The 22,513-nt window shown below is 38.8% G+C and overlaps 1 protein-coding gene across 4 annotated transcripts; it reads right to left on the bottom strand.

Annotated features, from left to right (window-relative positions):
- Window positions 1–5,642: 5,642 nt before the first annotated feature.
- Window positions 5,643–22,480, bottom strand: FANCB (FA complementation group B). 4 transcript variants are annotated; one of them, XM_065677410.1, is made up of 9 exons: window positions 22,393–22,480; window positions 20,569–21,572; window positions 18,793–18,945; window positions 18,183–18,275; window positions 13,016–13,144; window positions 11,930–12,096; window positions 9,338–9,774; window positions 8,244–8,481; window positions 5,643–6,251 (listed from the first exon to the last, which is right to left on the bottom strand). In XM_065677410.1, the coding sequence occupies exons 2-9, from the start codon at window positions 21,502–21,504 to the stop codon at window positions 5,831–5,833; spliced, it is 2,574 nt and encodes an 857-aa protein (XP_065533482.1). In that variant the 5' UTR covers window positions 21,505–21,572; window positions 22,393–22,480; the 3' UTR covers window positions 5,643–5,830. The 4 variants fall into 4 exon arrangements, with proteins under 4 accessions (XP_065533482.1, XP_065533483.1, XP_065533486.1 ...); XM_065677411.1 differs by having other exon boundaries at window positions 20,569–21,605; window positions 22,393–22,479; XM_065677414.1 differs by having other exon boundaries at window positions 6,157–6,251; window positions 8,305–8,481.
- Window positions 22,481–22,513: the final 33 nt, after the last annotated feature.

Here is a 22,513-nt window from a genome sequence, read left to right as displayed (position 1 = left end):
AAAGTTTATATGTGATAAAGGTCCCTTCTGTGTGAGTTTGTGTGAAGGGGTTCTACAGCTAAGCAGATTATATGCTGAGCAGCAGTATGGCAAAATCTCTCAGGTAAGCTCTGGAGACTGGCTCTATTAAAACTGCTAGAAGTGACAAATTCAGAACAAGAGCCTGCTGGCTATGTACAAAGCCACTCCCCACATTAGTATCACCGATGGGTTGCATTAGTTTAGATCATGTACAAGAAGATAAGGGTTGATACACACAGACAAAAAATCTACAGGATTACATACTCACACCTGATGAAGCAAAGGGTTCTTTGAGATGCTTTGTAAGCTACCTACCTAGGAGCTGAAGAACCCAGGGGTTAGGACTGGCCTCCCAGTTGTTCCTCTTACAGAGTAATTACAAGTATGCATTAAGTGAATATATTGTGTGAATAGTTACCTGCTACCAGTAATAGTTTTAGTAACAAAAAGCCTTCTGTTGGTTTGTGATCTGTATCTCTACCAGTTTGATCTGCTATCATTGAAAAGGGAATTTAAAGAATCAAGCACCCAACTATTTTATCAGTTATTTCTTGGCAATACTAATCAGCAAGCAGGACTGCTGCTGTTACCACTGATTAAGTTTCTCAAATTGCTTGCTAAAAAAAAAATAAAAAAGTAAAAAAAAAAATTACTTGCAGAACTCACTCTGTGCAAGAACTCACTACCAAGACCTTCTTGGAAGTCCAGAAAATGTGACTGCAACTGTTCATGACAGAAACCTAGTGAACCAACCTAACCTGTTTGCCTAGTCAATGTAATTTTCACTCTCCATTTGAACACCAGCATGTGCTGAGATTAATCATCATGACAGACCAAATAAACTGAAAGCTAACACCTTGTCGTGGTTTAAACAAAGTCGCACAGCTCGCTCACTCACTCCCCCGCTTCTTTCCCTCCCTCTACTGGAGGGATGGAGAGGAGAATCGAAAAGAACGCAACTCCCACGGGTTGAGATAAGAACAGTTTAGTAATCAAGGTATAACACAAATCACTACTGCTACCACCAATAATAATAATGATAAGGGAAATAACAAGGGAAGAGAATACAACACCTCACCACCAGCCAACCGATAACTCGCCCCCCCCCAACCAAGCACCAACCGATACCTTGTCCAACCCTGCAGTGAACCAGCCCTTCCGGGTAACCCTCCGTTACATCCTGGGCATGACGTGCTGTGGTATGGAATACCTCTTTGGCTAGTTTGGATCAGGTGTCCTGTCCCTGCTTCCTCCCAGCTTCCCCTCCTCCCTGGCAGAGCATGAGGCTCAGAAAGTCCTTGGTCAGACTAAAACATTTGAGCGGTAACTAAAAAGAGTGTTACCAGCTCTGTTCCCAGGTCAAAAGTCAAAACACAGCACTGCACCAGCTACCAAGAAGGAGAAAAACAACTGCTACTGCTAAACCCAGGACAGTATCCACCCCTTATTCCATACCATTCACATCATGCTCAAATCCCACATTTTCAATATACCATCTCTCTTATCTCAGTGCACTCTTAGTGCATGGACCAGTCCCTATAAAGCTGCTGAGTCCATCTGATCCATGATGTCAGGCTCCATCTCTTGTAACAGTCTCTCAGAGCAGGAGAGGCTGTGTGCAGTGTTCACATTTGTGAATAACCTGGGCAATAGTGTCCATTGCTAAGTCCACCCTAGATCATGAGTCCATCTCTATGTTGCATCTCTGCCCTGATGGCCTGAAGTGTCATGGGCCCACCAGGTTCAAAATAATTCACTGACCCCTTCAGCAGTTTCTGCAGCTTGTTGCTGGGGATTCCATACAGCTGCCTTCCATCTCTGATGCTTCCAAAGCACTGGAGGGGCCCAGTGGACTAAATACTGGCTCATACTGTCCCACACACCCTGCCACTCATGATTGTCCAGCCTTGGGGAAAAACTCCTGGTCCTGCTGTATCGTTGGCTAACTCTAGACAAGACCCAAACCAGACTCTGCTTAACTTTTGAGATCAGACAAAATGGTTGTGGGTAGAACACACTCTGTGTGTGGGCCAACATGCTGATCCCCATCACAATCAGCAGGCAGGTCCCAAGGGTACCCAGAGGCCATTCAAACCCTTCAGAACTCTCCAATGACGCTGCTGTACTTGTCACTGGGGCTGGTGTAGCTGCTGTGCTTGCCGGCTCTCCCACCACCAGCTTCTCTTTTCCTGAGTGCAGATCTTCCTCCTCTGCCTTGCTGGGAAATGCTGTGTGGACTCCTGCATCTTCCTGGGGCTCGGCAGGCAGCTTCTGGGAGATGCTCTCGGACGCCGTGGGGTTGGGCTCGGCCACGGGGCTCGGCTCCTCCACAGTCGCCTCCTGCTGCTCGGCAGCTGCCTCCTTCACAGCCTCCGGCCCAGCTCCCGCCGCTGCCCGGTCCCCAGGGCTGCTCTCTCAGGTCGCTCTGGCCACTGGCGGCTCCTGGGGCCGCTCCCCCTCGGCTCCCGCAGCCTCACGAAGATGGAGGCAAGGACAAGGGCCAGGACGGTGAAGAGCAGCGGGACGGCCAGGTACAAGTCCACGGCTACATCTGTCCCGCCCTGCTGCTGGAGCCCGCCTGCCCGTATTGCAAGTCATTGCCATAAAGTACAGTGAGACAGGAACCTTAGACCAAGCCCCACACTTGATAAATACTAACACAGGGAATACCGGCTCTAAGTAATGTACAGCATTCTGAAACTGTGAAACTAGTTGCTTTTACCTCTGAAAGGCAAGTTTAGGAAAGCAAGTATCTCTAAACAAAGTTCCTGCTGCTGCCATTTGAAGATAAGATTCTAGAGAGCCTGAACCTTTGTTCAATCCTGCTCCATTTTTTCATTAATCCTCTCCAAAAAACACCTATACCAGCACAAAGCTTCCAAGTGTTTCCAGCAGACCTTTTAGATTTTGGCACATAAGAATATCTCCCATGCATATGCAATACATCTACCAATTGCATCACTACCACTGAAAGTTGTGCCATGTCATTATGCATTACTAGTCAGCTATGTAACTACTCCCACAAATCTTAGAGCTGTTAGGACAGCTTTCAGAGATCTTACCTAGTGATATGCTGTCATGGTTTAAACCCAGCCACACAGCTTGTTCACTCACTCCCTCCCTTTTCTCCCTCTTTCTTTCCTTCCCCCCCCACCCCTGCTCCCGGAGGGACAGGGAGGAGAATCGAGAATGTAACTCCCACGAGTTGAGATAAGAACAGCCCAGTAACTAAGGTATAACACAAACCAATATTGCTACCACCAATGATAATAATGATAAGAGAAAATAACAAGGGAAGAGAATACGATACCACCCGCCGAATGAGTCCGACCCCCTGAAGAGAGCCCGTGCCCTTCTGGGTAACTCCCAGTTACCAAACTGGGCACGACGTGCTGTGGTATGGAATACCTCTTTGGCTAGCTTGGGTCAGGTGTCCTGTCTCTGCTTCCTCCCGGCCTCCCCTCCTCCCTGGCAGAGCATGAGACTCACAAAGTCCTTGGTCAGAGAAAACAATAGTTAGCAACAACTAAAAACATCGGTGTTATCAGCTCTGTTCACAAGCTGAAAGTCAAAACACAGCACTGCCCCAGCTACTAAGAAGGAGAAAAACTGACTGCTACTGCTAAACCCAGGACGTATGAAAATTAAATATTCATGCTTCTGGAAAGACTGTTTAGTAGGAATATGCTGTTGTATATCTTATTCTATTCAAATAATTTCACTTATAACACCTCTGTGAGTTCACTGTTTGCTTAAGTAGAAATCAAAAACTGGCAACTTCTGTCTTTCGCAACCTCTCTTCATTTGTCCCACTCTACTAGCTCAATAACGGGATGGAAACACAGGTCAAATTGTCTCTTTAAAGACATACATATGATGGTTAGTTACCACACCAGACCAGGCTGCTACAGTAGTGCTAATAAAAGTCAGCTGCTGCACTGTTTACTGCTTTGTGTAAACTCCAAGTGCCCTGAGCTAAATAGTAGCTTTGCTGCTCTGAAAGTTTCTGCTCAGCTGGTTCACCAAGGTCCTGCCCTTAGCTGCAAGCTACAGAACTGCACTTGGGAGATTTTTTTTGTTTCACTAAAGTGTTTATAATCAGGCACTTTCTTCTGGAAATTCCAGTGACAACTGACTGCCAGGCCCTGACAATAAGCTCTTAAGCTTTGACAATTGGCTGAAAAGAACTGCAGCTTAACAAAGAATTGTTTTAAAAAAACCACAATTGTCTTTCTCATCCAATAAATACTAAGTTTCAAATACCTATGACAATTTCTCAAAGCATTCTAGACATATTAATGCAAAATTTCATTTCTAAGTAGCCCAAAAAGAGACATTTAATACTTTGAGTATCTCAAAAGCCAGACTGCATCACTAAACTGGGCTGAACTTATAAAGCAGTGTTCTCTTCTTTACTGTTGTTCTAGCTAGTGTTTTGCGTTTAGATGCACACTGTTTTACTCCTGTTGCCAATATGAGAGAACACCTTGGACTGGAAGACATCACTAATGCTTCTAGAAGACATAAATACAGAACTTGAACTTTCCGATGAAATGCCAGTGTTCCTTTGAGTCAATAAATATCTTTTAAGTATCTTTTATTGCCAGAGTGCATGCTGCAGGCATTAACTATTAAAAACTGTGTTTACAGGAAAACTGAAAAGCAAAATATTGACAACTTTAGAAAAATAGTGACAAACATAAGAAATGTTTGCTTACATAAAGCAGAGATAAAGGGAAGCAAATTATTGTGATTTGGGATTCTTTAAGCTTTCTGTCCCTCACAAAGCTGAAAAATGGTGGGGAAAAAAATGATTAAAAAGCAAGTACCTCAGCAAGTAGTATCTGCAAGATCACAGGCAGTTGTCTTCTTGGATGCATAGGCAGTATCTTGGTTAAACCAGAGAAGGGAGGAATAATAGACAAAGAGTTGCCTATTATTTAAAATATTTGAGATAGGCCAAAACCAGTGAGCAGCTAGTATGAGCAGATGACCATTTATGACTCAGGGAATGAGTCATTTATGACTTAGGGAATGAGCAAACAAATCTTCTGACATTGAAGCTAGGTTAACATCCAAGGAAAGATAGCTTCCTCCAAGATGAGTCGTAGCACTAGATCCTCTAGATTCCACTAGAGGGAATGGACCTCTCAAGATCTGAAGGTGTTTTATTACAGAGTGAAACTTTGCAAGTTCTTGAAATTTTGTAAAAGGCCTGATCTAGTTCTCCAGCTCCAAAACTCCAAAATCACTCAGACCTAAGGGTGGACTCTAGAAGACAGGGCTGCAAGGTACAACCAGAATTTTCTTCCTCAAGTAGTATCATGACAAGTTATTTGATATATCACAAAGATAATATCCCTCTCCTTTAAATTTGCCAAACCCCATAGTCAAATTATTAATTTTTGTTACTCAACTTGGATAGTTTCTATAGCTGTCTTAAGACTGAAGTTTTACCTGTGTAAATGGTCATCTTTCAAGTTTAAAAGGACTATTTTAAACTGTACATACTTGTTATCTTTCTTCCAATACAGTTCACTCGTGATTCATGAAGTATAATTTTGGAATAGGAATTATTAGAAAATACTTTTGAAATAATATTTTCAAATTATGTAACAAAGTAACAACTCAGCTACCTTTAATATTAAATTCTTGCCAAATCAGCTACAAGTCATCAACCAAACTACCAGTGTTTATCTGTAGAAATAACTGAGCTATACAATAAAAAGTAAGCAACCATGGAAATATAAATATTATTTAATACTATAATTTTAACAAAATATTCTTCAAGATAAACAGTAAATAGTTTCTAGAACTTGCTCAGTCTCCACGCAATCATATCTGAACTGCACTGAGCAGCTGCTATTTTCAAAGAAATTTCCTGGTAAAGGGCACCACTCATTGTTTGATTCATACTCAGCATACTCTCTTCCCCTTCATTCTGAAGCTTTTTTCTGAATTGCTGAACCCCTTCCTCACTGTCCAGTAATGAAGCCACCGGAGCATCAGTGATTGTCTTGACAGGCTCATTCCCCCATGTCAAACTGTTTTCAGCTTTACTTTCTTTTGAGAAGAAAGAATTCCTAGAGGTGAGCATTTCTTTTTCCAAAGCCAGTGCTAACTGTTCAGTCAGTATACCTTTGCTTCCACATTTCAGGAGTTTTACATCACAGCTTGGTGGGAGAACTCTAGTAAGGCTATAAAGGCACTGGAACAAAACAGTCAGATTTCTGTAAAAGAAGATGATGACGATTATTATTATTCTTAGAACTACTTTGTATCTTCAAAATTCTATCATGGAAAATAAAATAAAATTACTTAAAATGAAACAGCGAAACACGTATGCTGATTACGCTTTTAAGTATTACGTATACTGTACATACAAGAGTCAGCAAAGGTTTTCTAATGGTACACTAGCCACCACTTTGACACTAAGCAAACCTCAGGAACATAGCTATTCTATGCTAAAATATATGTGCATGATTAAGGTTTCATGAGCATTACTTGTTTCTTTAAACAGCACGTCATTGTATATGAAGGCTACATATAATAATACAAAGGAAATGCATTATTTAGTCTACACTAAGGGGCAGTAAAAAGTCACTTTTATTCATAGATTGTCACAATCAACTCACAGCATGGCTATTAGGTGGCCCACAGCTCCTATTTAAATGGTCATTATAGAGGGAGAGTTGCACTTAAAAATCAGACATTCAAAATTATTAAGAAAGCAAGATAAAATAGTGCTTGTAGTCATCAGGAACCTACTCTCCTGGACACCAGTGTAGCATATGACACAATGACATAGTCCTTATTCTAAGAGGAATGTAGCGCTTGTCCAAAGTCTTATTTCCAGTGTTTGCCATGATATCTTTTGATGGAGGAAAAAAAAACAAAACAAACCCAGGAAAAAAAACCAAAACAAACCAAACCCACCAAAAAACAAAAAACATCCACAATAATAAAACCAACCAACAAAAAGAAACCATCCCCCAAAACCCTACAAGCACCCTTAGGTACCTAGTTTTCTCAGAAAGAAGTAGTTTCAGGAAAAATGCCTATTCAATTTACTTATCTTGAATGTTCCACTACTTATAACAGCTATAGTAGTTTATGTTAGTTCTGAAATGCTGTGAAAAAAAAAAAAAAATAACTAGTCTGTAGTTCCCACCAATCACAGAAACATCCCAGCTGGATAAAAGATTAATCCAAAGATGGGAAACAAAGACATAGCAAATACAATCATAGGTACACCATAAACATGCAGTTCACTATTAATACTAAGTTGGATCAAAAGTGTATAGTATCAAATAACATTTTAAAAGGAATCAAAAGCCTTTAGGCTTAAAATTTTACTGGTTGATTTCTTCAACAATTTAGCCTTTCCTCATAGATAAAAGAGGGAAATCAACTCCTACATTGAGTAAAAGATTCAAACTCATTATAAGTTAGAAACTGTTGAAAGATATACCTTCCCTTTCTTTTATTTTTTAGCTTGAAGTCTCCAGGACAGGCAACATTCGTCAGTACGACATACTTTTTATGTTGTGAGCCATATCCAGCTAAATGATATATCATGGCAGTATAACTAACTTGTATAGCCTACTTTAGGAAATTTTATAGACATACGTCCAAGAATCTACATAAGAAAAACAAACCACTGAGGCTCTTCAAATTATTTACTTTTCAAAAACATTGTAGGTAGAAATACTCCAGAAACACATACAAAATTGGACTAAATTTATGTTGCTGTACTAAAAAATGACATAGCAATAAATTAAAATTTAATATAACTTCAGGTTTGTTGCTGTTTGTTTAGGGTTTTTCTTATTTGCTTTTAATATTCCCTTAAGATATTTTTTTAAAATCAACACATATTGAAGAAAAATTGTTATACTAAGAAAAATGTAAGAAAAAAGCATATAAAATTCATGTGCAGCAAAATGAACAAAAGAAATAGTACCAAGCAGATATTAATGGAGACTAGATTTATCTGTAATTCGATGTTCTAGCCTAGACAAAATTAAACGATACAATTCATGTTCAGTTATAGCTCTGATTTGAAATTAATCTGTTATTGCTGGTGATTGTCATATTGTCCATATTAGAAGCCTATTAATTATGGGTTTGGCTGTTGTTCATGGTACCTGTAAGAAATACTGTAAAGATAAAAAAGTGTGCATGCAAAATGAATATACTCAACTCTTTTTAAGCAATTTTACCTGCAAAATAAAATTAGAAGCCCTTCAAATGGATTTTTCAGGGTCCATTTAAAAACTGTACCGTGTACAATTCCTGCTTTATGACAGAATATGTTGTCATGGCATTCCTTAAATGGTGTGCACTCCATTTCTCCCAGTAACCATGAATTTACTGGAGTCAATGTGCAATCAGAAGACACAATCTGAAAGGAGAATCTGACAGATACTGCAAGGACAGCAAGTATATCTTCCAAGGAACCTGCAAGAAAATACAGTAACAAAATATTTGGCCTGAACATTTTGATCATGTAGCATGCATTAAGCTTTGCTTATGCAAAAGCCTGGGTTTACGGCCCTAGTTTTAGGTAGAGTTTACACCTGCATACAGGCATTTTCGGGGAGTTTTCACCTAAATTCTTATACCTACTTCTGTCAAGCAAATGAGTTAGCTGATTAACAAAGCCCCATCTATTTAATGAAAGCTCTAAAGATAAATGCCACTTTGCCAAAGACTATTAATAGCCTTCTGTAGATAGTAAGATGACATGTTGGCTTTAGCCCATGATACAGCATTAAACGAAGAAAGAAATTAAAATTCATTACAAATGATCCAAAGGGTATTTCACTACATGAGCAGAAGCACAATTCAAAATCAATTCAATCAGGAATACTAAAAGAAATGAAAATAAATGACCTTAATAGATATGTAGATGAGGAAAAGCTTCAATTACTTTGGTATTACTTAAGAGGTAATACTATAGAAGAAAAGAACATATTCCTGTATCTACTAAATAGTTAAGTATCTTTCTTGTAGGAAAAAAAACCCCAGCCTTCAGCAACTTGTACTCAAGACTTATCTTCAGAATTAACCTATCCAGAGACATTTCAGCACCAATAAAAGCACAAAAACCCTACAGGAAATCACTGAGCATTTTTTCCATTTTGAAAAATGTTCTGTCTTGTGCTCCACCCAGCTTTTAATTCCCAACAGGTCTATGCAGTTCATGTTCAAAGACAGAGATGGGGTTACATCTTCAAAACAGCTTGGCATCACTTACAGTGAACAGAAGAATCAACCATGTATTTATGAATCCAAAATGTATCAATCCATTTACCTGTACAGTAATTATTATCCTTTAGCATCTTTACTGAATATTTTCCATTTGAAACATCTTCCAAACTTAATGAAATTTTCCCACAGAGTACAGTAATCTTTTTGCTCTCCTGTAAATTATCAGTCTGACGTTTTTGTTTCTTCGCGTGTAGAAGAACTACGCAACATACACGGTGAAATGCCAGCAATGGTGAAAGGCTGGTAACAGCAATGACTGACTTTGATTCATTCAGCTGAGGAAACTCTTTTTTCATATCATACTTGCCATGCAAGTCCAGTTTCATCTTTTTTGGAGGAGGCTCAATTTGACAGGAGGAGACAGCCAATGCTGAGAAGGCTTTGTTCAGCTTAATGATCTTATTTCGACACTCAATAATTGGAGAAATCGAAGAGAAGTTTTGATCCACCACTAAAGATAAACTCGCATCACTCAGTGACCTGTGAAAATCCATATAAGATGACTGCACCCCCAGTTTGTATTTTGTTTTTTGACAAATAACCAGAACTTTGCAGAAATATATATATGTGCATATATAGAGAGAGATAGATACATATATATACACACACGCACAGACATTTAAGACTACCACAAACTCCAGTATCATTCCAGGTTAAGACATAGACTGTGCAAAGAGTGTAAGTCCTTCAAATGACTATTTCACCTAAGCTTAGTATAGAGATTTTCAAAACGTGGACTGAATTTTTTAAAAGGCTTCTAGGAGCTAGATGCCTCATTTCAACTGAAAGAATTTGGATTTCTAATTCACCCAGAAAATGTTGAAAATTCCACATAGCCCAGCAGATACTCTATGACATTTATAATTTATTTTTAAAGACTTAACTTTCTTTTACTAACAAAAATTACAGAAATTATCTTCTGCCCTCTTTGAGGACTAGAAGCTTTTCTGATGTTCTGTGTTATTTTATAGATACCCAAATAAAACTGAAGGCAGAAAGTGAAATAAAAGGTTTTAAATACTATTACCTTAAAAATGCAGTAATTTCCTGAAATACACAAAGTACTTTATTTATTTAACACAGGGTTCTTTCAATGAAATGCAAATATTACTATTTCAGATACTCTCTTAATGAATATTTTATTCTGTCAATCGATTCAGTCTCAAGATGCCATTTGAAAGTCTTCTGACTTTTTCTTTAGGGAGAAGTATCACCACCTCATAATGCAATCTAAAGCTTCACTGCAATCTTGCCTTATTAGGAAGCACAAAAGTAATCAATTAAGACTTACAGTGTTGGGATGGAGAGACAGCAAGCCCTTTTCCCCCCAAACACAGGTCTTTGTGAACAGTACTGAACTGGAGCCCAGCAGACCTAGGTTCTGCTGCTAGCCTAACAGGAAACCCTTGACAAATGACTTCATCTTCACAAATCTTTTTTCAACCATAAAAATGGGGGCGAGAGCAATATTGCTGCTAGTTTATAAGGAGTGGTTCCAAACCTTCTGAGAATTTCTGAAGTTATACAGGAATGAAGTATTTCATTTTCAAAAACAAAGTCATCATCATCAAAGCTAAAAGAATGAATACTGGAAAGGCAAAAACAATCTCTTGCCTCAGTGGCTCTTAACAGAAGCTGTCAGAAAGATGAAGTCAACTTTCTTGTAAAGTTATAGCAATCTGGCAGTTGAGAAATAATATACCCACAGCTCCAGCAGAATGGCCAAAGGGCGTAACAGGTCAGCTCTCTCACCACCACTTGAATGATTTTCAGTGGCATCAGTAGTCTTTAAGCTTACCCTAACACAGTATCAGCTACACTACTTGTGGAGTTACAGGTCGAAAGGAAAGTTCTGACTCCACCACAGTTTACATTAAAACCAAAATTTACAATGTGCATTGTGTAATGTAATCCTGGTTTGCTGAACTTTGTTCCAAATTAGTTTCCTCCCTGCAAGGAGGAAATTACATAAGTAGTATTAACATCTACAACTGAGCAATTAAAATTAAGAGAATAAATGAATACATTTGAAGACAATAATAAGAATAAACAAATAACTTTGAAGGTTTAAGTATTGTATGTCTGATTGTTCCACATGTTACACAGTATATAAGCCTAGCAAACATTTATTTGAATGGACAGTTGGCTGTAGCATACTTCAGTTCAAAAGCTGAGTATTTATTAAGTTGATCAATGAATTTAAAATGTTTTCCTTTGTGCTTCTTTAAGCAAATCACTCTTCAGGAATGGCAAGATATTAACAGTAAGGCATCAAGAACTATATAGCTAAGACAGAGCTTTATCTACACCACATACTGGTATCAACATAGCTGTATCAGTCAATATGGACTATGAAGAAAACTATTCCGTAAAAGCCTCCAGTAATGATGTGGTTATACTGACACAATTGATTTTTTGCTATACAACGTCTGGTTTGTTTTTTTTGTGCAGAGCTGGAGAGATATAAGCAGCAGCCACAATACTGACAAAGACACACTTGAAACATTTTATATACAGATGTTCAAAATAAGAAAGTTCAAAGCTCAAAAGTGCATTCTTGCTACTGCACAGCTTAACCTGCAAATTCAGCTTCTATAAAACTACTCAAAAATATGAGATAGATTTATATACTTACAAGTGAAATGATTCAGTTAGTTTTACTCCAACTATCAAGCTGTCACCAACAACACGCTGCCACAATTTCTCTGTGAAGTGCTCTGGGTCTTTAGATGCCAACGAGGTCTCTTTACTAAGAGAATGAGGAGGATTTTCTACATCATCCCAGAGAGAGACAAGACCTTCCTTACAGAAAAACGTTGGGTCTTTAGATAAAGTGGAGATATTATTTCTTTTTAAACTGCATTACTTCTCGTTTTACCACAAATGATCGCTGGAAGTGCTTTTAAAATACCTAAATGAAGTCTATATACACTACTTTATTCTCTACAATAGATTCAAAAGACAGAATTGCATTTTCTTAAAACACGATACCATGAAAAGTACAACTCATTCTCTCCTTGTAAACAAGATCAACTCCATTTCAAGTAAATTAGGAGGCTTCTTTCGAGCAACACATTAAGATAACATTTTCCCAAGCTCCACCGCCTTCCCAGCGCACAGTTCACTCTGCTCCCACTATAAAATAAATTTTGCTTATACATATCTATGACAGCTCAATTTTCCTAACATGTTCAGCCATAGATGATAGGTATTCAATATCTAGGCAACTGTGCCAGTTAAGATTGCACAACCCACTTCCGTGTTAGAATCATAGATAGAATCATAGAATAGTTAGGGTTGGAAAAGACCTCAAGATCATCTAGTTCCAACCCCCCTGCCATGGGCAGGGACACCTCACACTAAACCATCCCACCCAAGGCTTCGTCCAACCTGGCCTTGAACACTGCCAGGGATGGAGCACTCACAACCTCTGTGGGCAACCTGTTCCAGTGCTTCACCACCCTAACAGGAAATGTTAGATGTTACTCCCCCATGCAACCCAGTTGTCAGGTGGTATTGTGCAAATCAATTCCAAGTAAAGAAACCCAAATTTACGCTTATGTACATACACTGGCAGGTTAAGGTAATGAACCAGACTTAAAAAGCAGATTAATGAGTTTTGATAGTGACAATACTACTGGTGAAAGTAATTAGTGGTTGAGAGAAGCACCCTCTACAAATGGCTGGGCAGAATTCAGAACATATCTCTTCTGAAATTTACCTCTTTTGCAGTTGGTAGGATATGGGTTCTTTCTTCAACAAGATCTATTAATGCTCTGCAAGATTCAAGAATAACCTTCTTTTTGAGTCTTAAATGCTGCTGTAGCTCTCGAACAGAAGTGTAACCAGCCTGCAAAAGATAAAAATTATCATTACGCTTACGCTTAGGTCTACTGAAAATAAGAACCAATATTGAAGGTACCAATATATTTCTTCAGCTTTCTACTTTTATGCAATCAAGATGCAAAATATTAGAGTATCTTGGCCTCTTGATATGAAACCTCAAGTTTAATATGAACTTTTAAGGTCAATTTTATTTAATTATGTAGATATTCAGCACTTTCATTATTACTCCTACTTCTCTTTTCACAGAATCATAGAATAGTTAGGGTTGGAAAGGAACTCAAGATCATCTAGTTCCAACCCCCCTGCCATGGGCAGGGACACCTCACACTAAACCATCCCACCCAAGGCTTCGTCCAAACTGGCCTTGAACACTGTCAGGGATGGAGCACTCACAGTCTCCCTGGGCAACCCATTCCAGTGACTCACCACCCTAACAGTAAAGAATTTCCTCCTTATATCCAATCTAAACTTCCCCTGTTTAAGTTTTAACCCATTACCCCTTGTCCTATCACTACAGTCCCTGATGAAGAGTCCCTCCCCAGCGTCCCTATTAGTCCCCCTTCAGATACTGGAAGGCTGCTATGAGGTCCCCACGCAGCCTTCTCTTCTCCAGGCTGAACAGCCCCAACTTTCTCAGCCTGTCTTCATACGGGAGGTGCTCCAGTCCCCTGATCATCCTCGTGGCCCTCCTCTGGACTTGTTCCAGCAGTTCCATGTCCTTTTTATGTTGAGGACACCAGAACTGCACACAATACTCCAGGTGAGGTCTCACAAGAGCAGAGTAGAGGGGCAGGATCACCTCCTTTCACCTGCTGGTCATGCTCCTTTTGACGCAGCCCGGGATACAGTTTCCACTGATATGAGTTTCAGTTTCTTCTCAAGATTCATATTGATTACTGGTCAACTAAATATATTGAACAGTCGGCAGTTTTACAAACAGACACACACACACACACACACACACACACACAAAATACACCCAAACAAAAAAATAGCAAGAAAGCAGCATGCCAGCACCAGCTGCTTAGATTTTAAGAAAGCTCTCAAAAGCTGTATCAGGAAAGCAAGATCCTGAGAAGTCCTATGCTGCCAAGGAGCGAACAAAGCTCACCACTGGAATGCAAACCCAAACTTCTCCCCCCTGAAAAAACCTCAAACAAATAATCAGGATCAATCATAAGCATCTGACAAGCCTGAATAAAGACCACTTCATGTAAGCAAAGAGATGCCTTCTGCTCAAGGTGCAATGGTAAAGACCATTTAGAGCAAGTAGCATTCATAAGTTCTGTAAAAAATTTAATTTGCTACCTATCTAATCATGCATTGCAAGTACCAGATTCCAAGCAATAATACAGTGCCAGACTTGAGAGAGAAGAAAAGGGAGATTTAAGAACAAGGATGCTTTTACAACACCTTCCTAATCAAGGTCATCAGGATACCGAACTATTTTCTTACTGCCATTGGTGAGCAACTCCTGAATAAATAACTGAGAAACAAAAAGCAAATGGCGAATCACAGATGGAAGAGGTCAAAATGGCCAAAGATTCACTGAGGTACGCCTGCTGATCCGTCTGACATTTGCTAGCCCTTTTTCCTCACAAAGCAAACAAGAAAAAGACCCCAAATCTACCACATGGCAAACCTAGACTGGGTAGTGCCCTCCATCAGCTCCCTCTGGCACATCCTTTCTGCCATATGCCATGATGTATTATGCAACAAGCACCAGTAGAAGTCACAATCTTTGCACAGGGAAACTAAGAAAATAAAACTAGATCACCTTAAAATATAAAATAAATATAAGCATAAAAATAAAGCAGTCTAGAGCCAAACACAATACAGCTGTAATAAATCCAGCATGAACAGCAGAAGAGATGAATCACTGCCAAAAGCAAAGCAAATTAAGGCAGAGGCTTAGTAGTAAGCAGAACAGCTAAGTGTTTTGACACATTCCATTTAAAGTTGCAGCATTCATAAATAAATAAATTAATGCCCATACATACAAAGCTAAAACCACTGAGCCAAGAACTGTGGCACTTCTAGAAAGCAAAGAAAACAGAAGGGAACATTCATGATTGTTAAGACTAAAAAATATTGAGAAAAACAAAGGTAACATGGAAAAAGTGGAAAAAAAAAAAAAAGCCAGAGGGAAGCAATTCAGAAATCTACAGGCTGAAGCAGCTCATGCACTAAATAACTGGGTCTGTGTTTTTCAAGTGACTAAAATCCCTTATGTAGAAACACCAAAAAAAACAGGCCGATCTAGAACAGATGGAAAAATACTTAAAACTTACACTAAAAATAGTAATAAAAATTAAATCGTAGAACATTTCTTAAATAACTTTCTACCCACCACTAAATCAGCATTATCAGAATGAGCACAGAACAACCTGGCAATGCAGCAATTCAATGTATCACCAATAAGGACTGGAAAAATACCTGCCCAAACCCAGGCAAACCAAGTCAAAAGAAACAAGTTAATCACAGGAAAAAGAATTTGGCATTACAATCCATACACAACTGTTAAATACTTGTGGGGGGAACAGGCCAGTGGACATAAAAAGACACTTCTGACTTATGGTATGACTACCAGAACAACCAAACCCACAAGCAACCCTGTAACCTCAGCCTTTGTAACATAACTGCAGTACTCTATCAAAGGAAGTTGTCTTCAGGGGGTGCTAAAACAAGTGTTAAAGAAATAAACTCTTCAGAGGAGAAAAGGCTGGATGCAGACATAGGACAATTAAAAAATGCACAGGCTGATATATTTTTAAATTTCCCTACTGCAAAATGCAACCTCCCTATATTACTGTATACAACTTTAAATGCAACCTCCTTATAATGCAGTGGACCGTAATTCAGTCTTGTTGAAGTTCTCACGTGGCTAGAAAACAGCTATACAAATGTGAAATAAGGGATAAGCAATAAAATATGAAAAAGGACTGCATCTACTATTTCTTTTTGCCCTAAAAGATACCATAGAGACCGTCAAAACATGTTTTGATTGCTAATTTCTGGAAGACCTAAATTTTAATGATAAAATCTTTGGAAGCTAAGCAGGATCCATGCACTATGGCATCAAAACAACCATCACTGACATTCAATTATATATCAGATGACAAAAAAACAGCAAGAGTATTTCATCATTCAGGGGAACATACAGAACAATGGAGATCTCAACAACGAAGCAACAGTAAGGTCCAAAAAGAGACATCTGCATATACTTTGAAATTCATCAGCATGACAATAGCAAAGATTTACAGCACTAAAACATAGGAAGATTTCCAACTTGCTTACAATGCTTGTGCTAGCACATGGCTTGAAAATTAGAGATCAAAAATATCTCTAAACAAACGAAAGTCTTACAGAGGAGTCTAAGAACTTTATCAGCAGATGCTACATGAAATCTCCAGCCAGTGCTTGTTTCTGGCAGAACCAGTAGAATGCACAAAACAGGCTATTCATTTGATCTTAACACAGACTCACAGAGCTGTACTGCTGAAAGCCAGTTGGTGTATTAAAAGAACAGTCACAGAACATAGTTGCACAGAATATACAGCTGTCAATTGCAATGGCAAATCTTCCTTACAACAGTGGAAGCAACAACAAATGAGAGACAAACTAATTTCTGTGTTGTAGAGAAGGAAAATAATGTAATGAGTAGGGAAAGAATGCAGCTGTTTTAAAATAGACAATTACCTAAAAGAATCCAGAAACAACTAAAACAACATGCAAACTGATCAACTGTAAAAATGCAGGGCTGGAAGGGACCTCAAGAGGTCCCCAAAATTCAACCAACTTCTGCTTTCTTACACCTTCCAATTTCTGAAAAAAAAAAAAAAAAGAAGGAAAATAAAAAGAAAACAAAACCAGAAACTATTATCCAGTGCTCTCCAAACAACAGTTTTTATCTTTTAGAAGTTGTATAATATCTAGACATCTTGTTTGTAATTAAACATAGAAAAATATTTTCTTTTTTAGACTTTTCCTAATATGTTTTAGTCCTCCTTTTCTTCCAGTAATAAACTGCTGCCAATTTATTTGCTTCGCTTTTAAAGGCTGTAGATAAAACTGCCACAATACCCTACTTAAGGTTTCACTAATTCTAAAATCACAGGAATAATTACCTCCTATCTCAGATATAAGTACTGTTAGCAAACTTAACAATGGCCTCACATCATTGACTCAATTTGAGATTAACAGTAACCTCCTAAAACTTTTTATATTTTTTTTAATCAATCTTTCAACTTTGTCAATTATTACCTATTTGGTAGAGGCCATCACACAACACTGCAGAAGAACATCTCTGAGAGCATGCTGTGTGTTTACTATCAGGATGAAAGGTAGAAAGAAAGGCAGGCAATGACATATTCCCATTGATCACTTTGACTATGGCAAGTTCCCCCCCCCCAGCTTGTTTTATAAATGATGCTAATTAAAAGAAGGATACATTTTAGCTTTACCTACTGTACTTAACAAAATTATCCTTGCAAATTATGCTTATAAAATTGCTAGTAACAGGAGGAAAAACATCAGCAGGTGGTGAAATAACCATGGTCACTAATTGAGGCAAAAGTAAAAGCCAATTTGATTGAAGTCTGTGGACACCGAAACAGACCATAACACTCATTATTTTCGGGATTGACTGGCACTCTCATTGGCACTCACTGGCGATCGCTCTACACTATCTCAAAGTATGTAACGTGGAGCAAAAGTAGTAAATGTTCTGGTTTTACTAAACTGATAGTTAAATATCTGTAAAATGAGTATTATGAATCTTTGATAGGATAGCTTCAGCATAATTGCAAAATTTTGATTAAAAGTCAGTTAGACACTTCCAATTACCCAAATGCATTTGTAACAACTGAGAGAACCGAAACACAAACTATCATTGATTCAAGAATGGATACTTAACAATGTTGTCTTCTCCCTGAAACAGTTCTCCAATAAAACCTGTATCATTAACCTCTCCTTTTAGCTAATGTAATGATACAGAAAAGCAATTTGGAGAAAATGCAGAGGTGGAACTATCAAGTACACACCTGTAATCGTGTTTCAAGGGCTTGGACAGTAAGCAAACCATTCTCTTGCAATCCTTCTGCAGCAGGAGCATCATGTTTATAATTAATTCCACTCTAAAAAAAAAAAAAAAAAAAGAAACAAACCCCTGAATTAATTAAAAAGCTAAAGGTAAGGTATAGGCTATTACAAAGCATTATAAAAATCTAGGGAAAATAGAAAAAATAGCAGAATCACAGTGTGCATTTTACAAGAAAAATCTTATCTTCTTAATTCAGTTACAGTGTGATTGCACATAATGGAAAGAATCAACTATAAGAAGATAATTAACAAGCGCTATGGCCTTAATTAAGAGTTCTTCGCCAAAAGGTAAGCATTGTAGCATACATATGTCAAGCATTTGCAACTGTATTAGTTTAATTTCCCCAAATTAGGCTGATGTTATCAAAGAAATAGAATAATCTCTTCAGATAAATTATTTTATGTTTGCAGCAGGGGATGTTAGATTCAAAATTCAGAGCATTTCACAACACATCAAATTTCACTTTGCATCAATCCTTCAGTGATTTTATGTGGTTTTGTTAATTTAGTAAGCACAGACTGAGCAGCTGAGAAACAGCAAGTTGAACTTACTGCATAGTCGACCTCCGCAAGATCTGTTATTTTGAATGTACTTAACACATCTGTATTGCAGTCATCCTTAAAAAACAGTAACAGTTGCTCACTTCCAGACCCAATGAAATCATCCACCAGAACAGACTTCACTTTTTGCCATTTGGAAGCCACCTACAGTAGAAGAGGTTTTAAAATACATAGGTTTTAATAAATCTTCAATTTGAAATTTAATTTTGGTGAAGTGTGCTTTTTATAAAGAAGCAGCCAGTTCAGGTGTGTGGCATATAATAATGTTAAGAAGCTTCAAGCTCTAACTCCATCATTTAGAGACTACGTAACTTCAGAAAAAATTAGCTACTTTCCAGAACACAGGGAAGATTATAACTTTTCAGTGCACTCAAACAGCTGAATAGCTGAATGCTGTAACACTATTTAGAACCAATAATGTTTGCAGATCTGTTAAAGACATGATAACCTTTGGTATTCAAAAGTACCTTTGTTGCATTAAGCACTTAAATATGTTTTAAAGGTAAAGACAAATATGTACAATAATGCTGAGGTCTAAATATGACTAAAGACATTTCTTCAGTTATGCAAGTCATCTTGATAAGAGTATTACAAAGGCCTAACAGTTAACTTTGTCTGTCCTGACTTTATTAAACATAAGAGAGGCCTCTTGTCGGTTTCGTGAAACAATACTTCTTGTTACTAGTGATACCTGGGAATAAAGGGTTAACATTGTGCCTGCTTGCTTAAGCAGTCATTGTGCTTGGTGAAGCAGGACCCTAGGAGTTAAAAGTTGCTAGAATTGTGAAGCAGAATTGTAGGAGTTACAGATGCTAGGCAGAATTGGAGTAGATAAGATTCATAGCGTGTGATGAACATTTAAGACATTCTTGTTTAAATAGTATCCATAGACAGAAAAGGAACAAAAGATAACCAGAGTAACAAAATTTGCAAGCTTGACAAGTTTCTGCTTTAAGATACATAAAACCAGCTTGTACTGAACCTGAGGTTTGGATAGAAGCCGAAACCCTATTGAGTCTGCGTGAAAACAAGAGGTTACTCGCGGTGATGAAGAGGAACTACAGGACTTCATCCTCATGACCCTCTAACAACCATCACCAGGAGACACTGCACAAGCGCATCAATGGGACGAATGCCAGAAAACTAATTATAATACTAGATGGGAATAGGTTTTGCTTATGTATTAGGCCTGAAGCAATCTCATGTTTATGTAATCATTATATGTAATATAAACAAACCGAGTGGCAAAGGAAAGGTGCGCATGCCTTTGGAGGAGCGATCCCCCATGCGCCTCAGCGCTGAATAAAGGCTACCTACTTCACAGCTTCAACGAGTTGTGGAGTCTGTCTGTGTATCAATAGGAAGTGAGATTCAAAATGCTTTTAAATTTCAGCAAGAAGTTTAGGCTCTGCAATGGTGCTAGTTTACTTTCACTTTAACACAAATTATGCAGTCACACTCACAAGTATCTTACAACTTCAGGTTCTAATACTATGGAATATTTCAATTAGAAACAAGCTTTGGCTCAGATTCATGAAATGTGTTATTAAATAATAGAATCCAGGGTTTGTTGTCAGACATGTAAGCAAACAGTGAAAGCAAAACAATCTCATACTTTAGGTAGGTTATTTTAACAGAAACAACCATAAGAAAAAAAATGTATAAAACTTAAAACATGCAGCTTTTTGGTTGCAGAAACTTCTAATAACAGAATACATACAAATAAAGACACAGTAGTAAAAGGGAGCTGCTTAAAGCCACAAATACCTGTAAGCTGTCTCTCCTCTGTACAACACAGACATTTCCGGAGGCAAAAGACACAATAAATAGCACATCATTGCTACTGGTTACAGCTGCTTTTACTGAACATGGTTTCTCATAAGGAAGCTCACAAACACCTTTAGGGAGACCATCCTGGAACCAAATAAGCTGATTCTTGTGGGTTATTGCAACAAGCGATATTCGGAGCTGTTTTTTCATTATCTCATTCTTGTAGATATAGACAGAAGATACCACTCTGCTGTATGCATGAGGCATAAAGCATGTGCCAGTTAGCATTTTTTGTGTTTCTATTGCATAGCCAAAGAACTCACTACCCCAGATGGCTCTGTCTGAAGTGGAAAACTCATCCTCATCTTCATTGCCTGGCAGGCAGACAGTTCTTATCCCTAAGACAACTGTGCCTTTATCCTCCATTTCACCTGTCCACACAACAGAAGAAAGCTGAACAGGAGCACTTAGAACTGTGCAGGTGTCAGAAGAGACGTAGAACAGCTTGTTGGCATGTCTCCACAACACTGAAGGGCCAGTAAACAACCTGATGTCTTCTTTCAGCTCATAATCCAATTTAAAATAAAAGGACTGCTCAAATTGATTTGAGCTGTGAAGCAACAACAAAAGGTACTTGATAGCATTGTTCCGTTTTTTCTTTTTGATCAAAATGCAGGGAAGAATAATCCCTGTTCTGGAATCCGTTGTGCAGCTACAACAAATTATTTCAATTTTTAAATGACTGGCATGCATGCTGAATGCTCCAGAAGACTTCTGAACAAACAGCTTAGTGTCTCTGTTGAATGCCATTCTCCTGACACACAAGCTTGTTGTTTTATCAGCAGCTCCCTCCACATGTTTTGTGTTTGACAGCTGAAACAGAAGGACTTCACCATTGTAGGACAAGATTTGCTCTTGGTCACCTAGAAGCATCTTTACTTATGTATATTCCTCTATAAGAGGATTGTATGCACCTCCATGTTTGTCAGGATTATTTCTCTCTGAAAAAAAAAAGTTATCTGAGTGTTTTCCACCTACAAAAATGAAGAGGAAAAAAAAAACCATAATTTTGTGAAGAGTTGAACAGATCCTTAAGAATTAGAAAAACTACACATTGCAAAGCAATGACAGACTAATTTGAGAACATGAGTACATGAGTCCAGTATGCGCTTTAATCTTGAAGTTACGCAACTTTATACTGAGAGATTTAAGTGGCAGAAACATTTCTGACATATATATAATAAATAAATAAATTTATTTACCACAGTGTGAATTCACTCTCAATAGGTACACAACATACTATAAGTTGAAAGAAACCACACCAATCCATGCATGCACTGTTTGTGTGACTGAATTGAAGGTGTCAGCTCCAGAGATATACAGAGCAGAATGGAAATTAATGGTGCTTTGAATTCTTAAATTTAAGAGCTTTCACTCAGGTATAGGCTTCATTAATAAGCACAATTCATTCTTAGTTAAAATCATGAAGTCTTTTCAAACAGAAAAGTTCTCTGAAGAGTCCAGCCACTCTGCTGCCAACTTGGCTCCCTCCCTTTTCTTCTCCCCCTTCAATCTCTCCCCTGACAAGACCCCGGAACCCAGAGCGCCCCGCAGCCGCCTCACTACGTTTCACCAGCTTCAGGGGTGCAAAGGGCACCTCCCTAAGGGGACCCGGACAGCTAAGGCACCACAGGGGCCACCCACCAGCCCTCACAGCCACAGCCGCAGCCGGGCCGAGGCAGCAGCGGGCCCCGGCCTAGCTTCCGTCCCCGAAAGCCACCGACAGCTGCCCAGCCCAACAGGGCCCACACAATCTCCTACCGGAGGAAGCCGAGCCGGAGAGGAAGGGCGGCCGCAAGCCCTGCGCCGGCAAGGCCGCCAAGGCCACCCCGCTCCCGCCGCCCGCGGGCCCTGCCGGGGGACGGAGAAACGGGGAGCGGGA

Source organism: Lathamus discolor, chromosome 4 (assembly GCF_037157495.1).
Source record: "Lathamus discolor isolate bLatDis1 chromosome 4, bLatDis1.hap1, whole genome shotgun sequence".
NCBI lineage: Eukaryota > Metazoa > Chordata > Aves > Psittaciformes > Psittacidae > Lathamus > Lathamus discolor.
The sequence above is the reverse complement of the archived record's forward strand: the minus strand, read 5'-3'. Positions and strand labels throughout refer to the sequence as shown.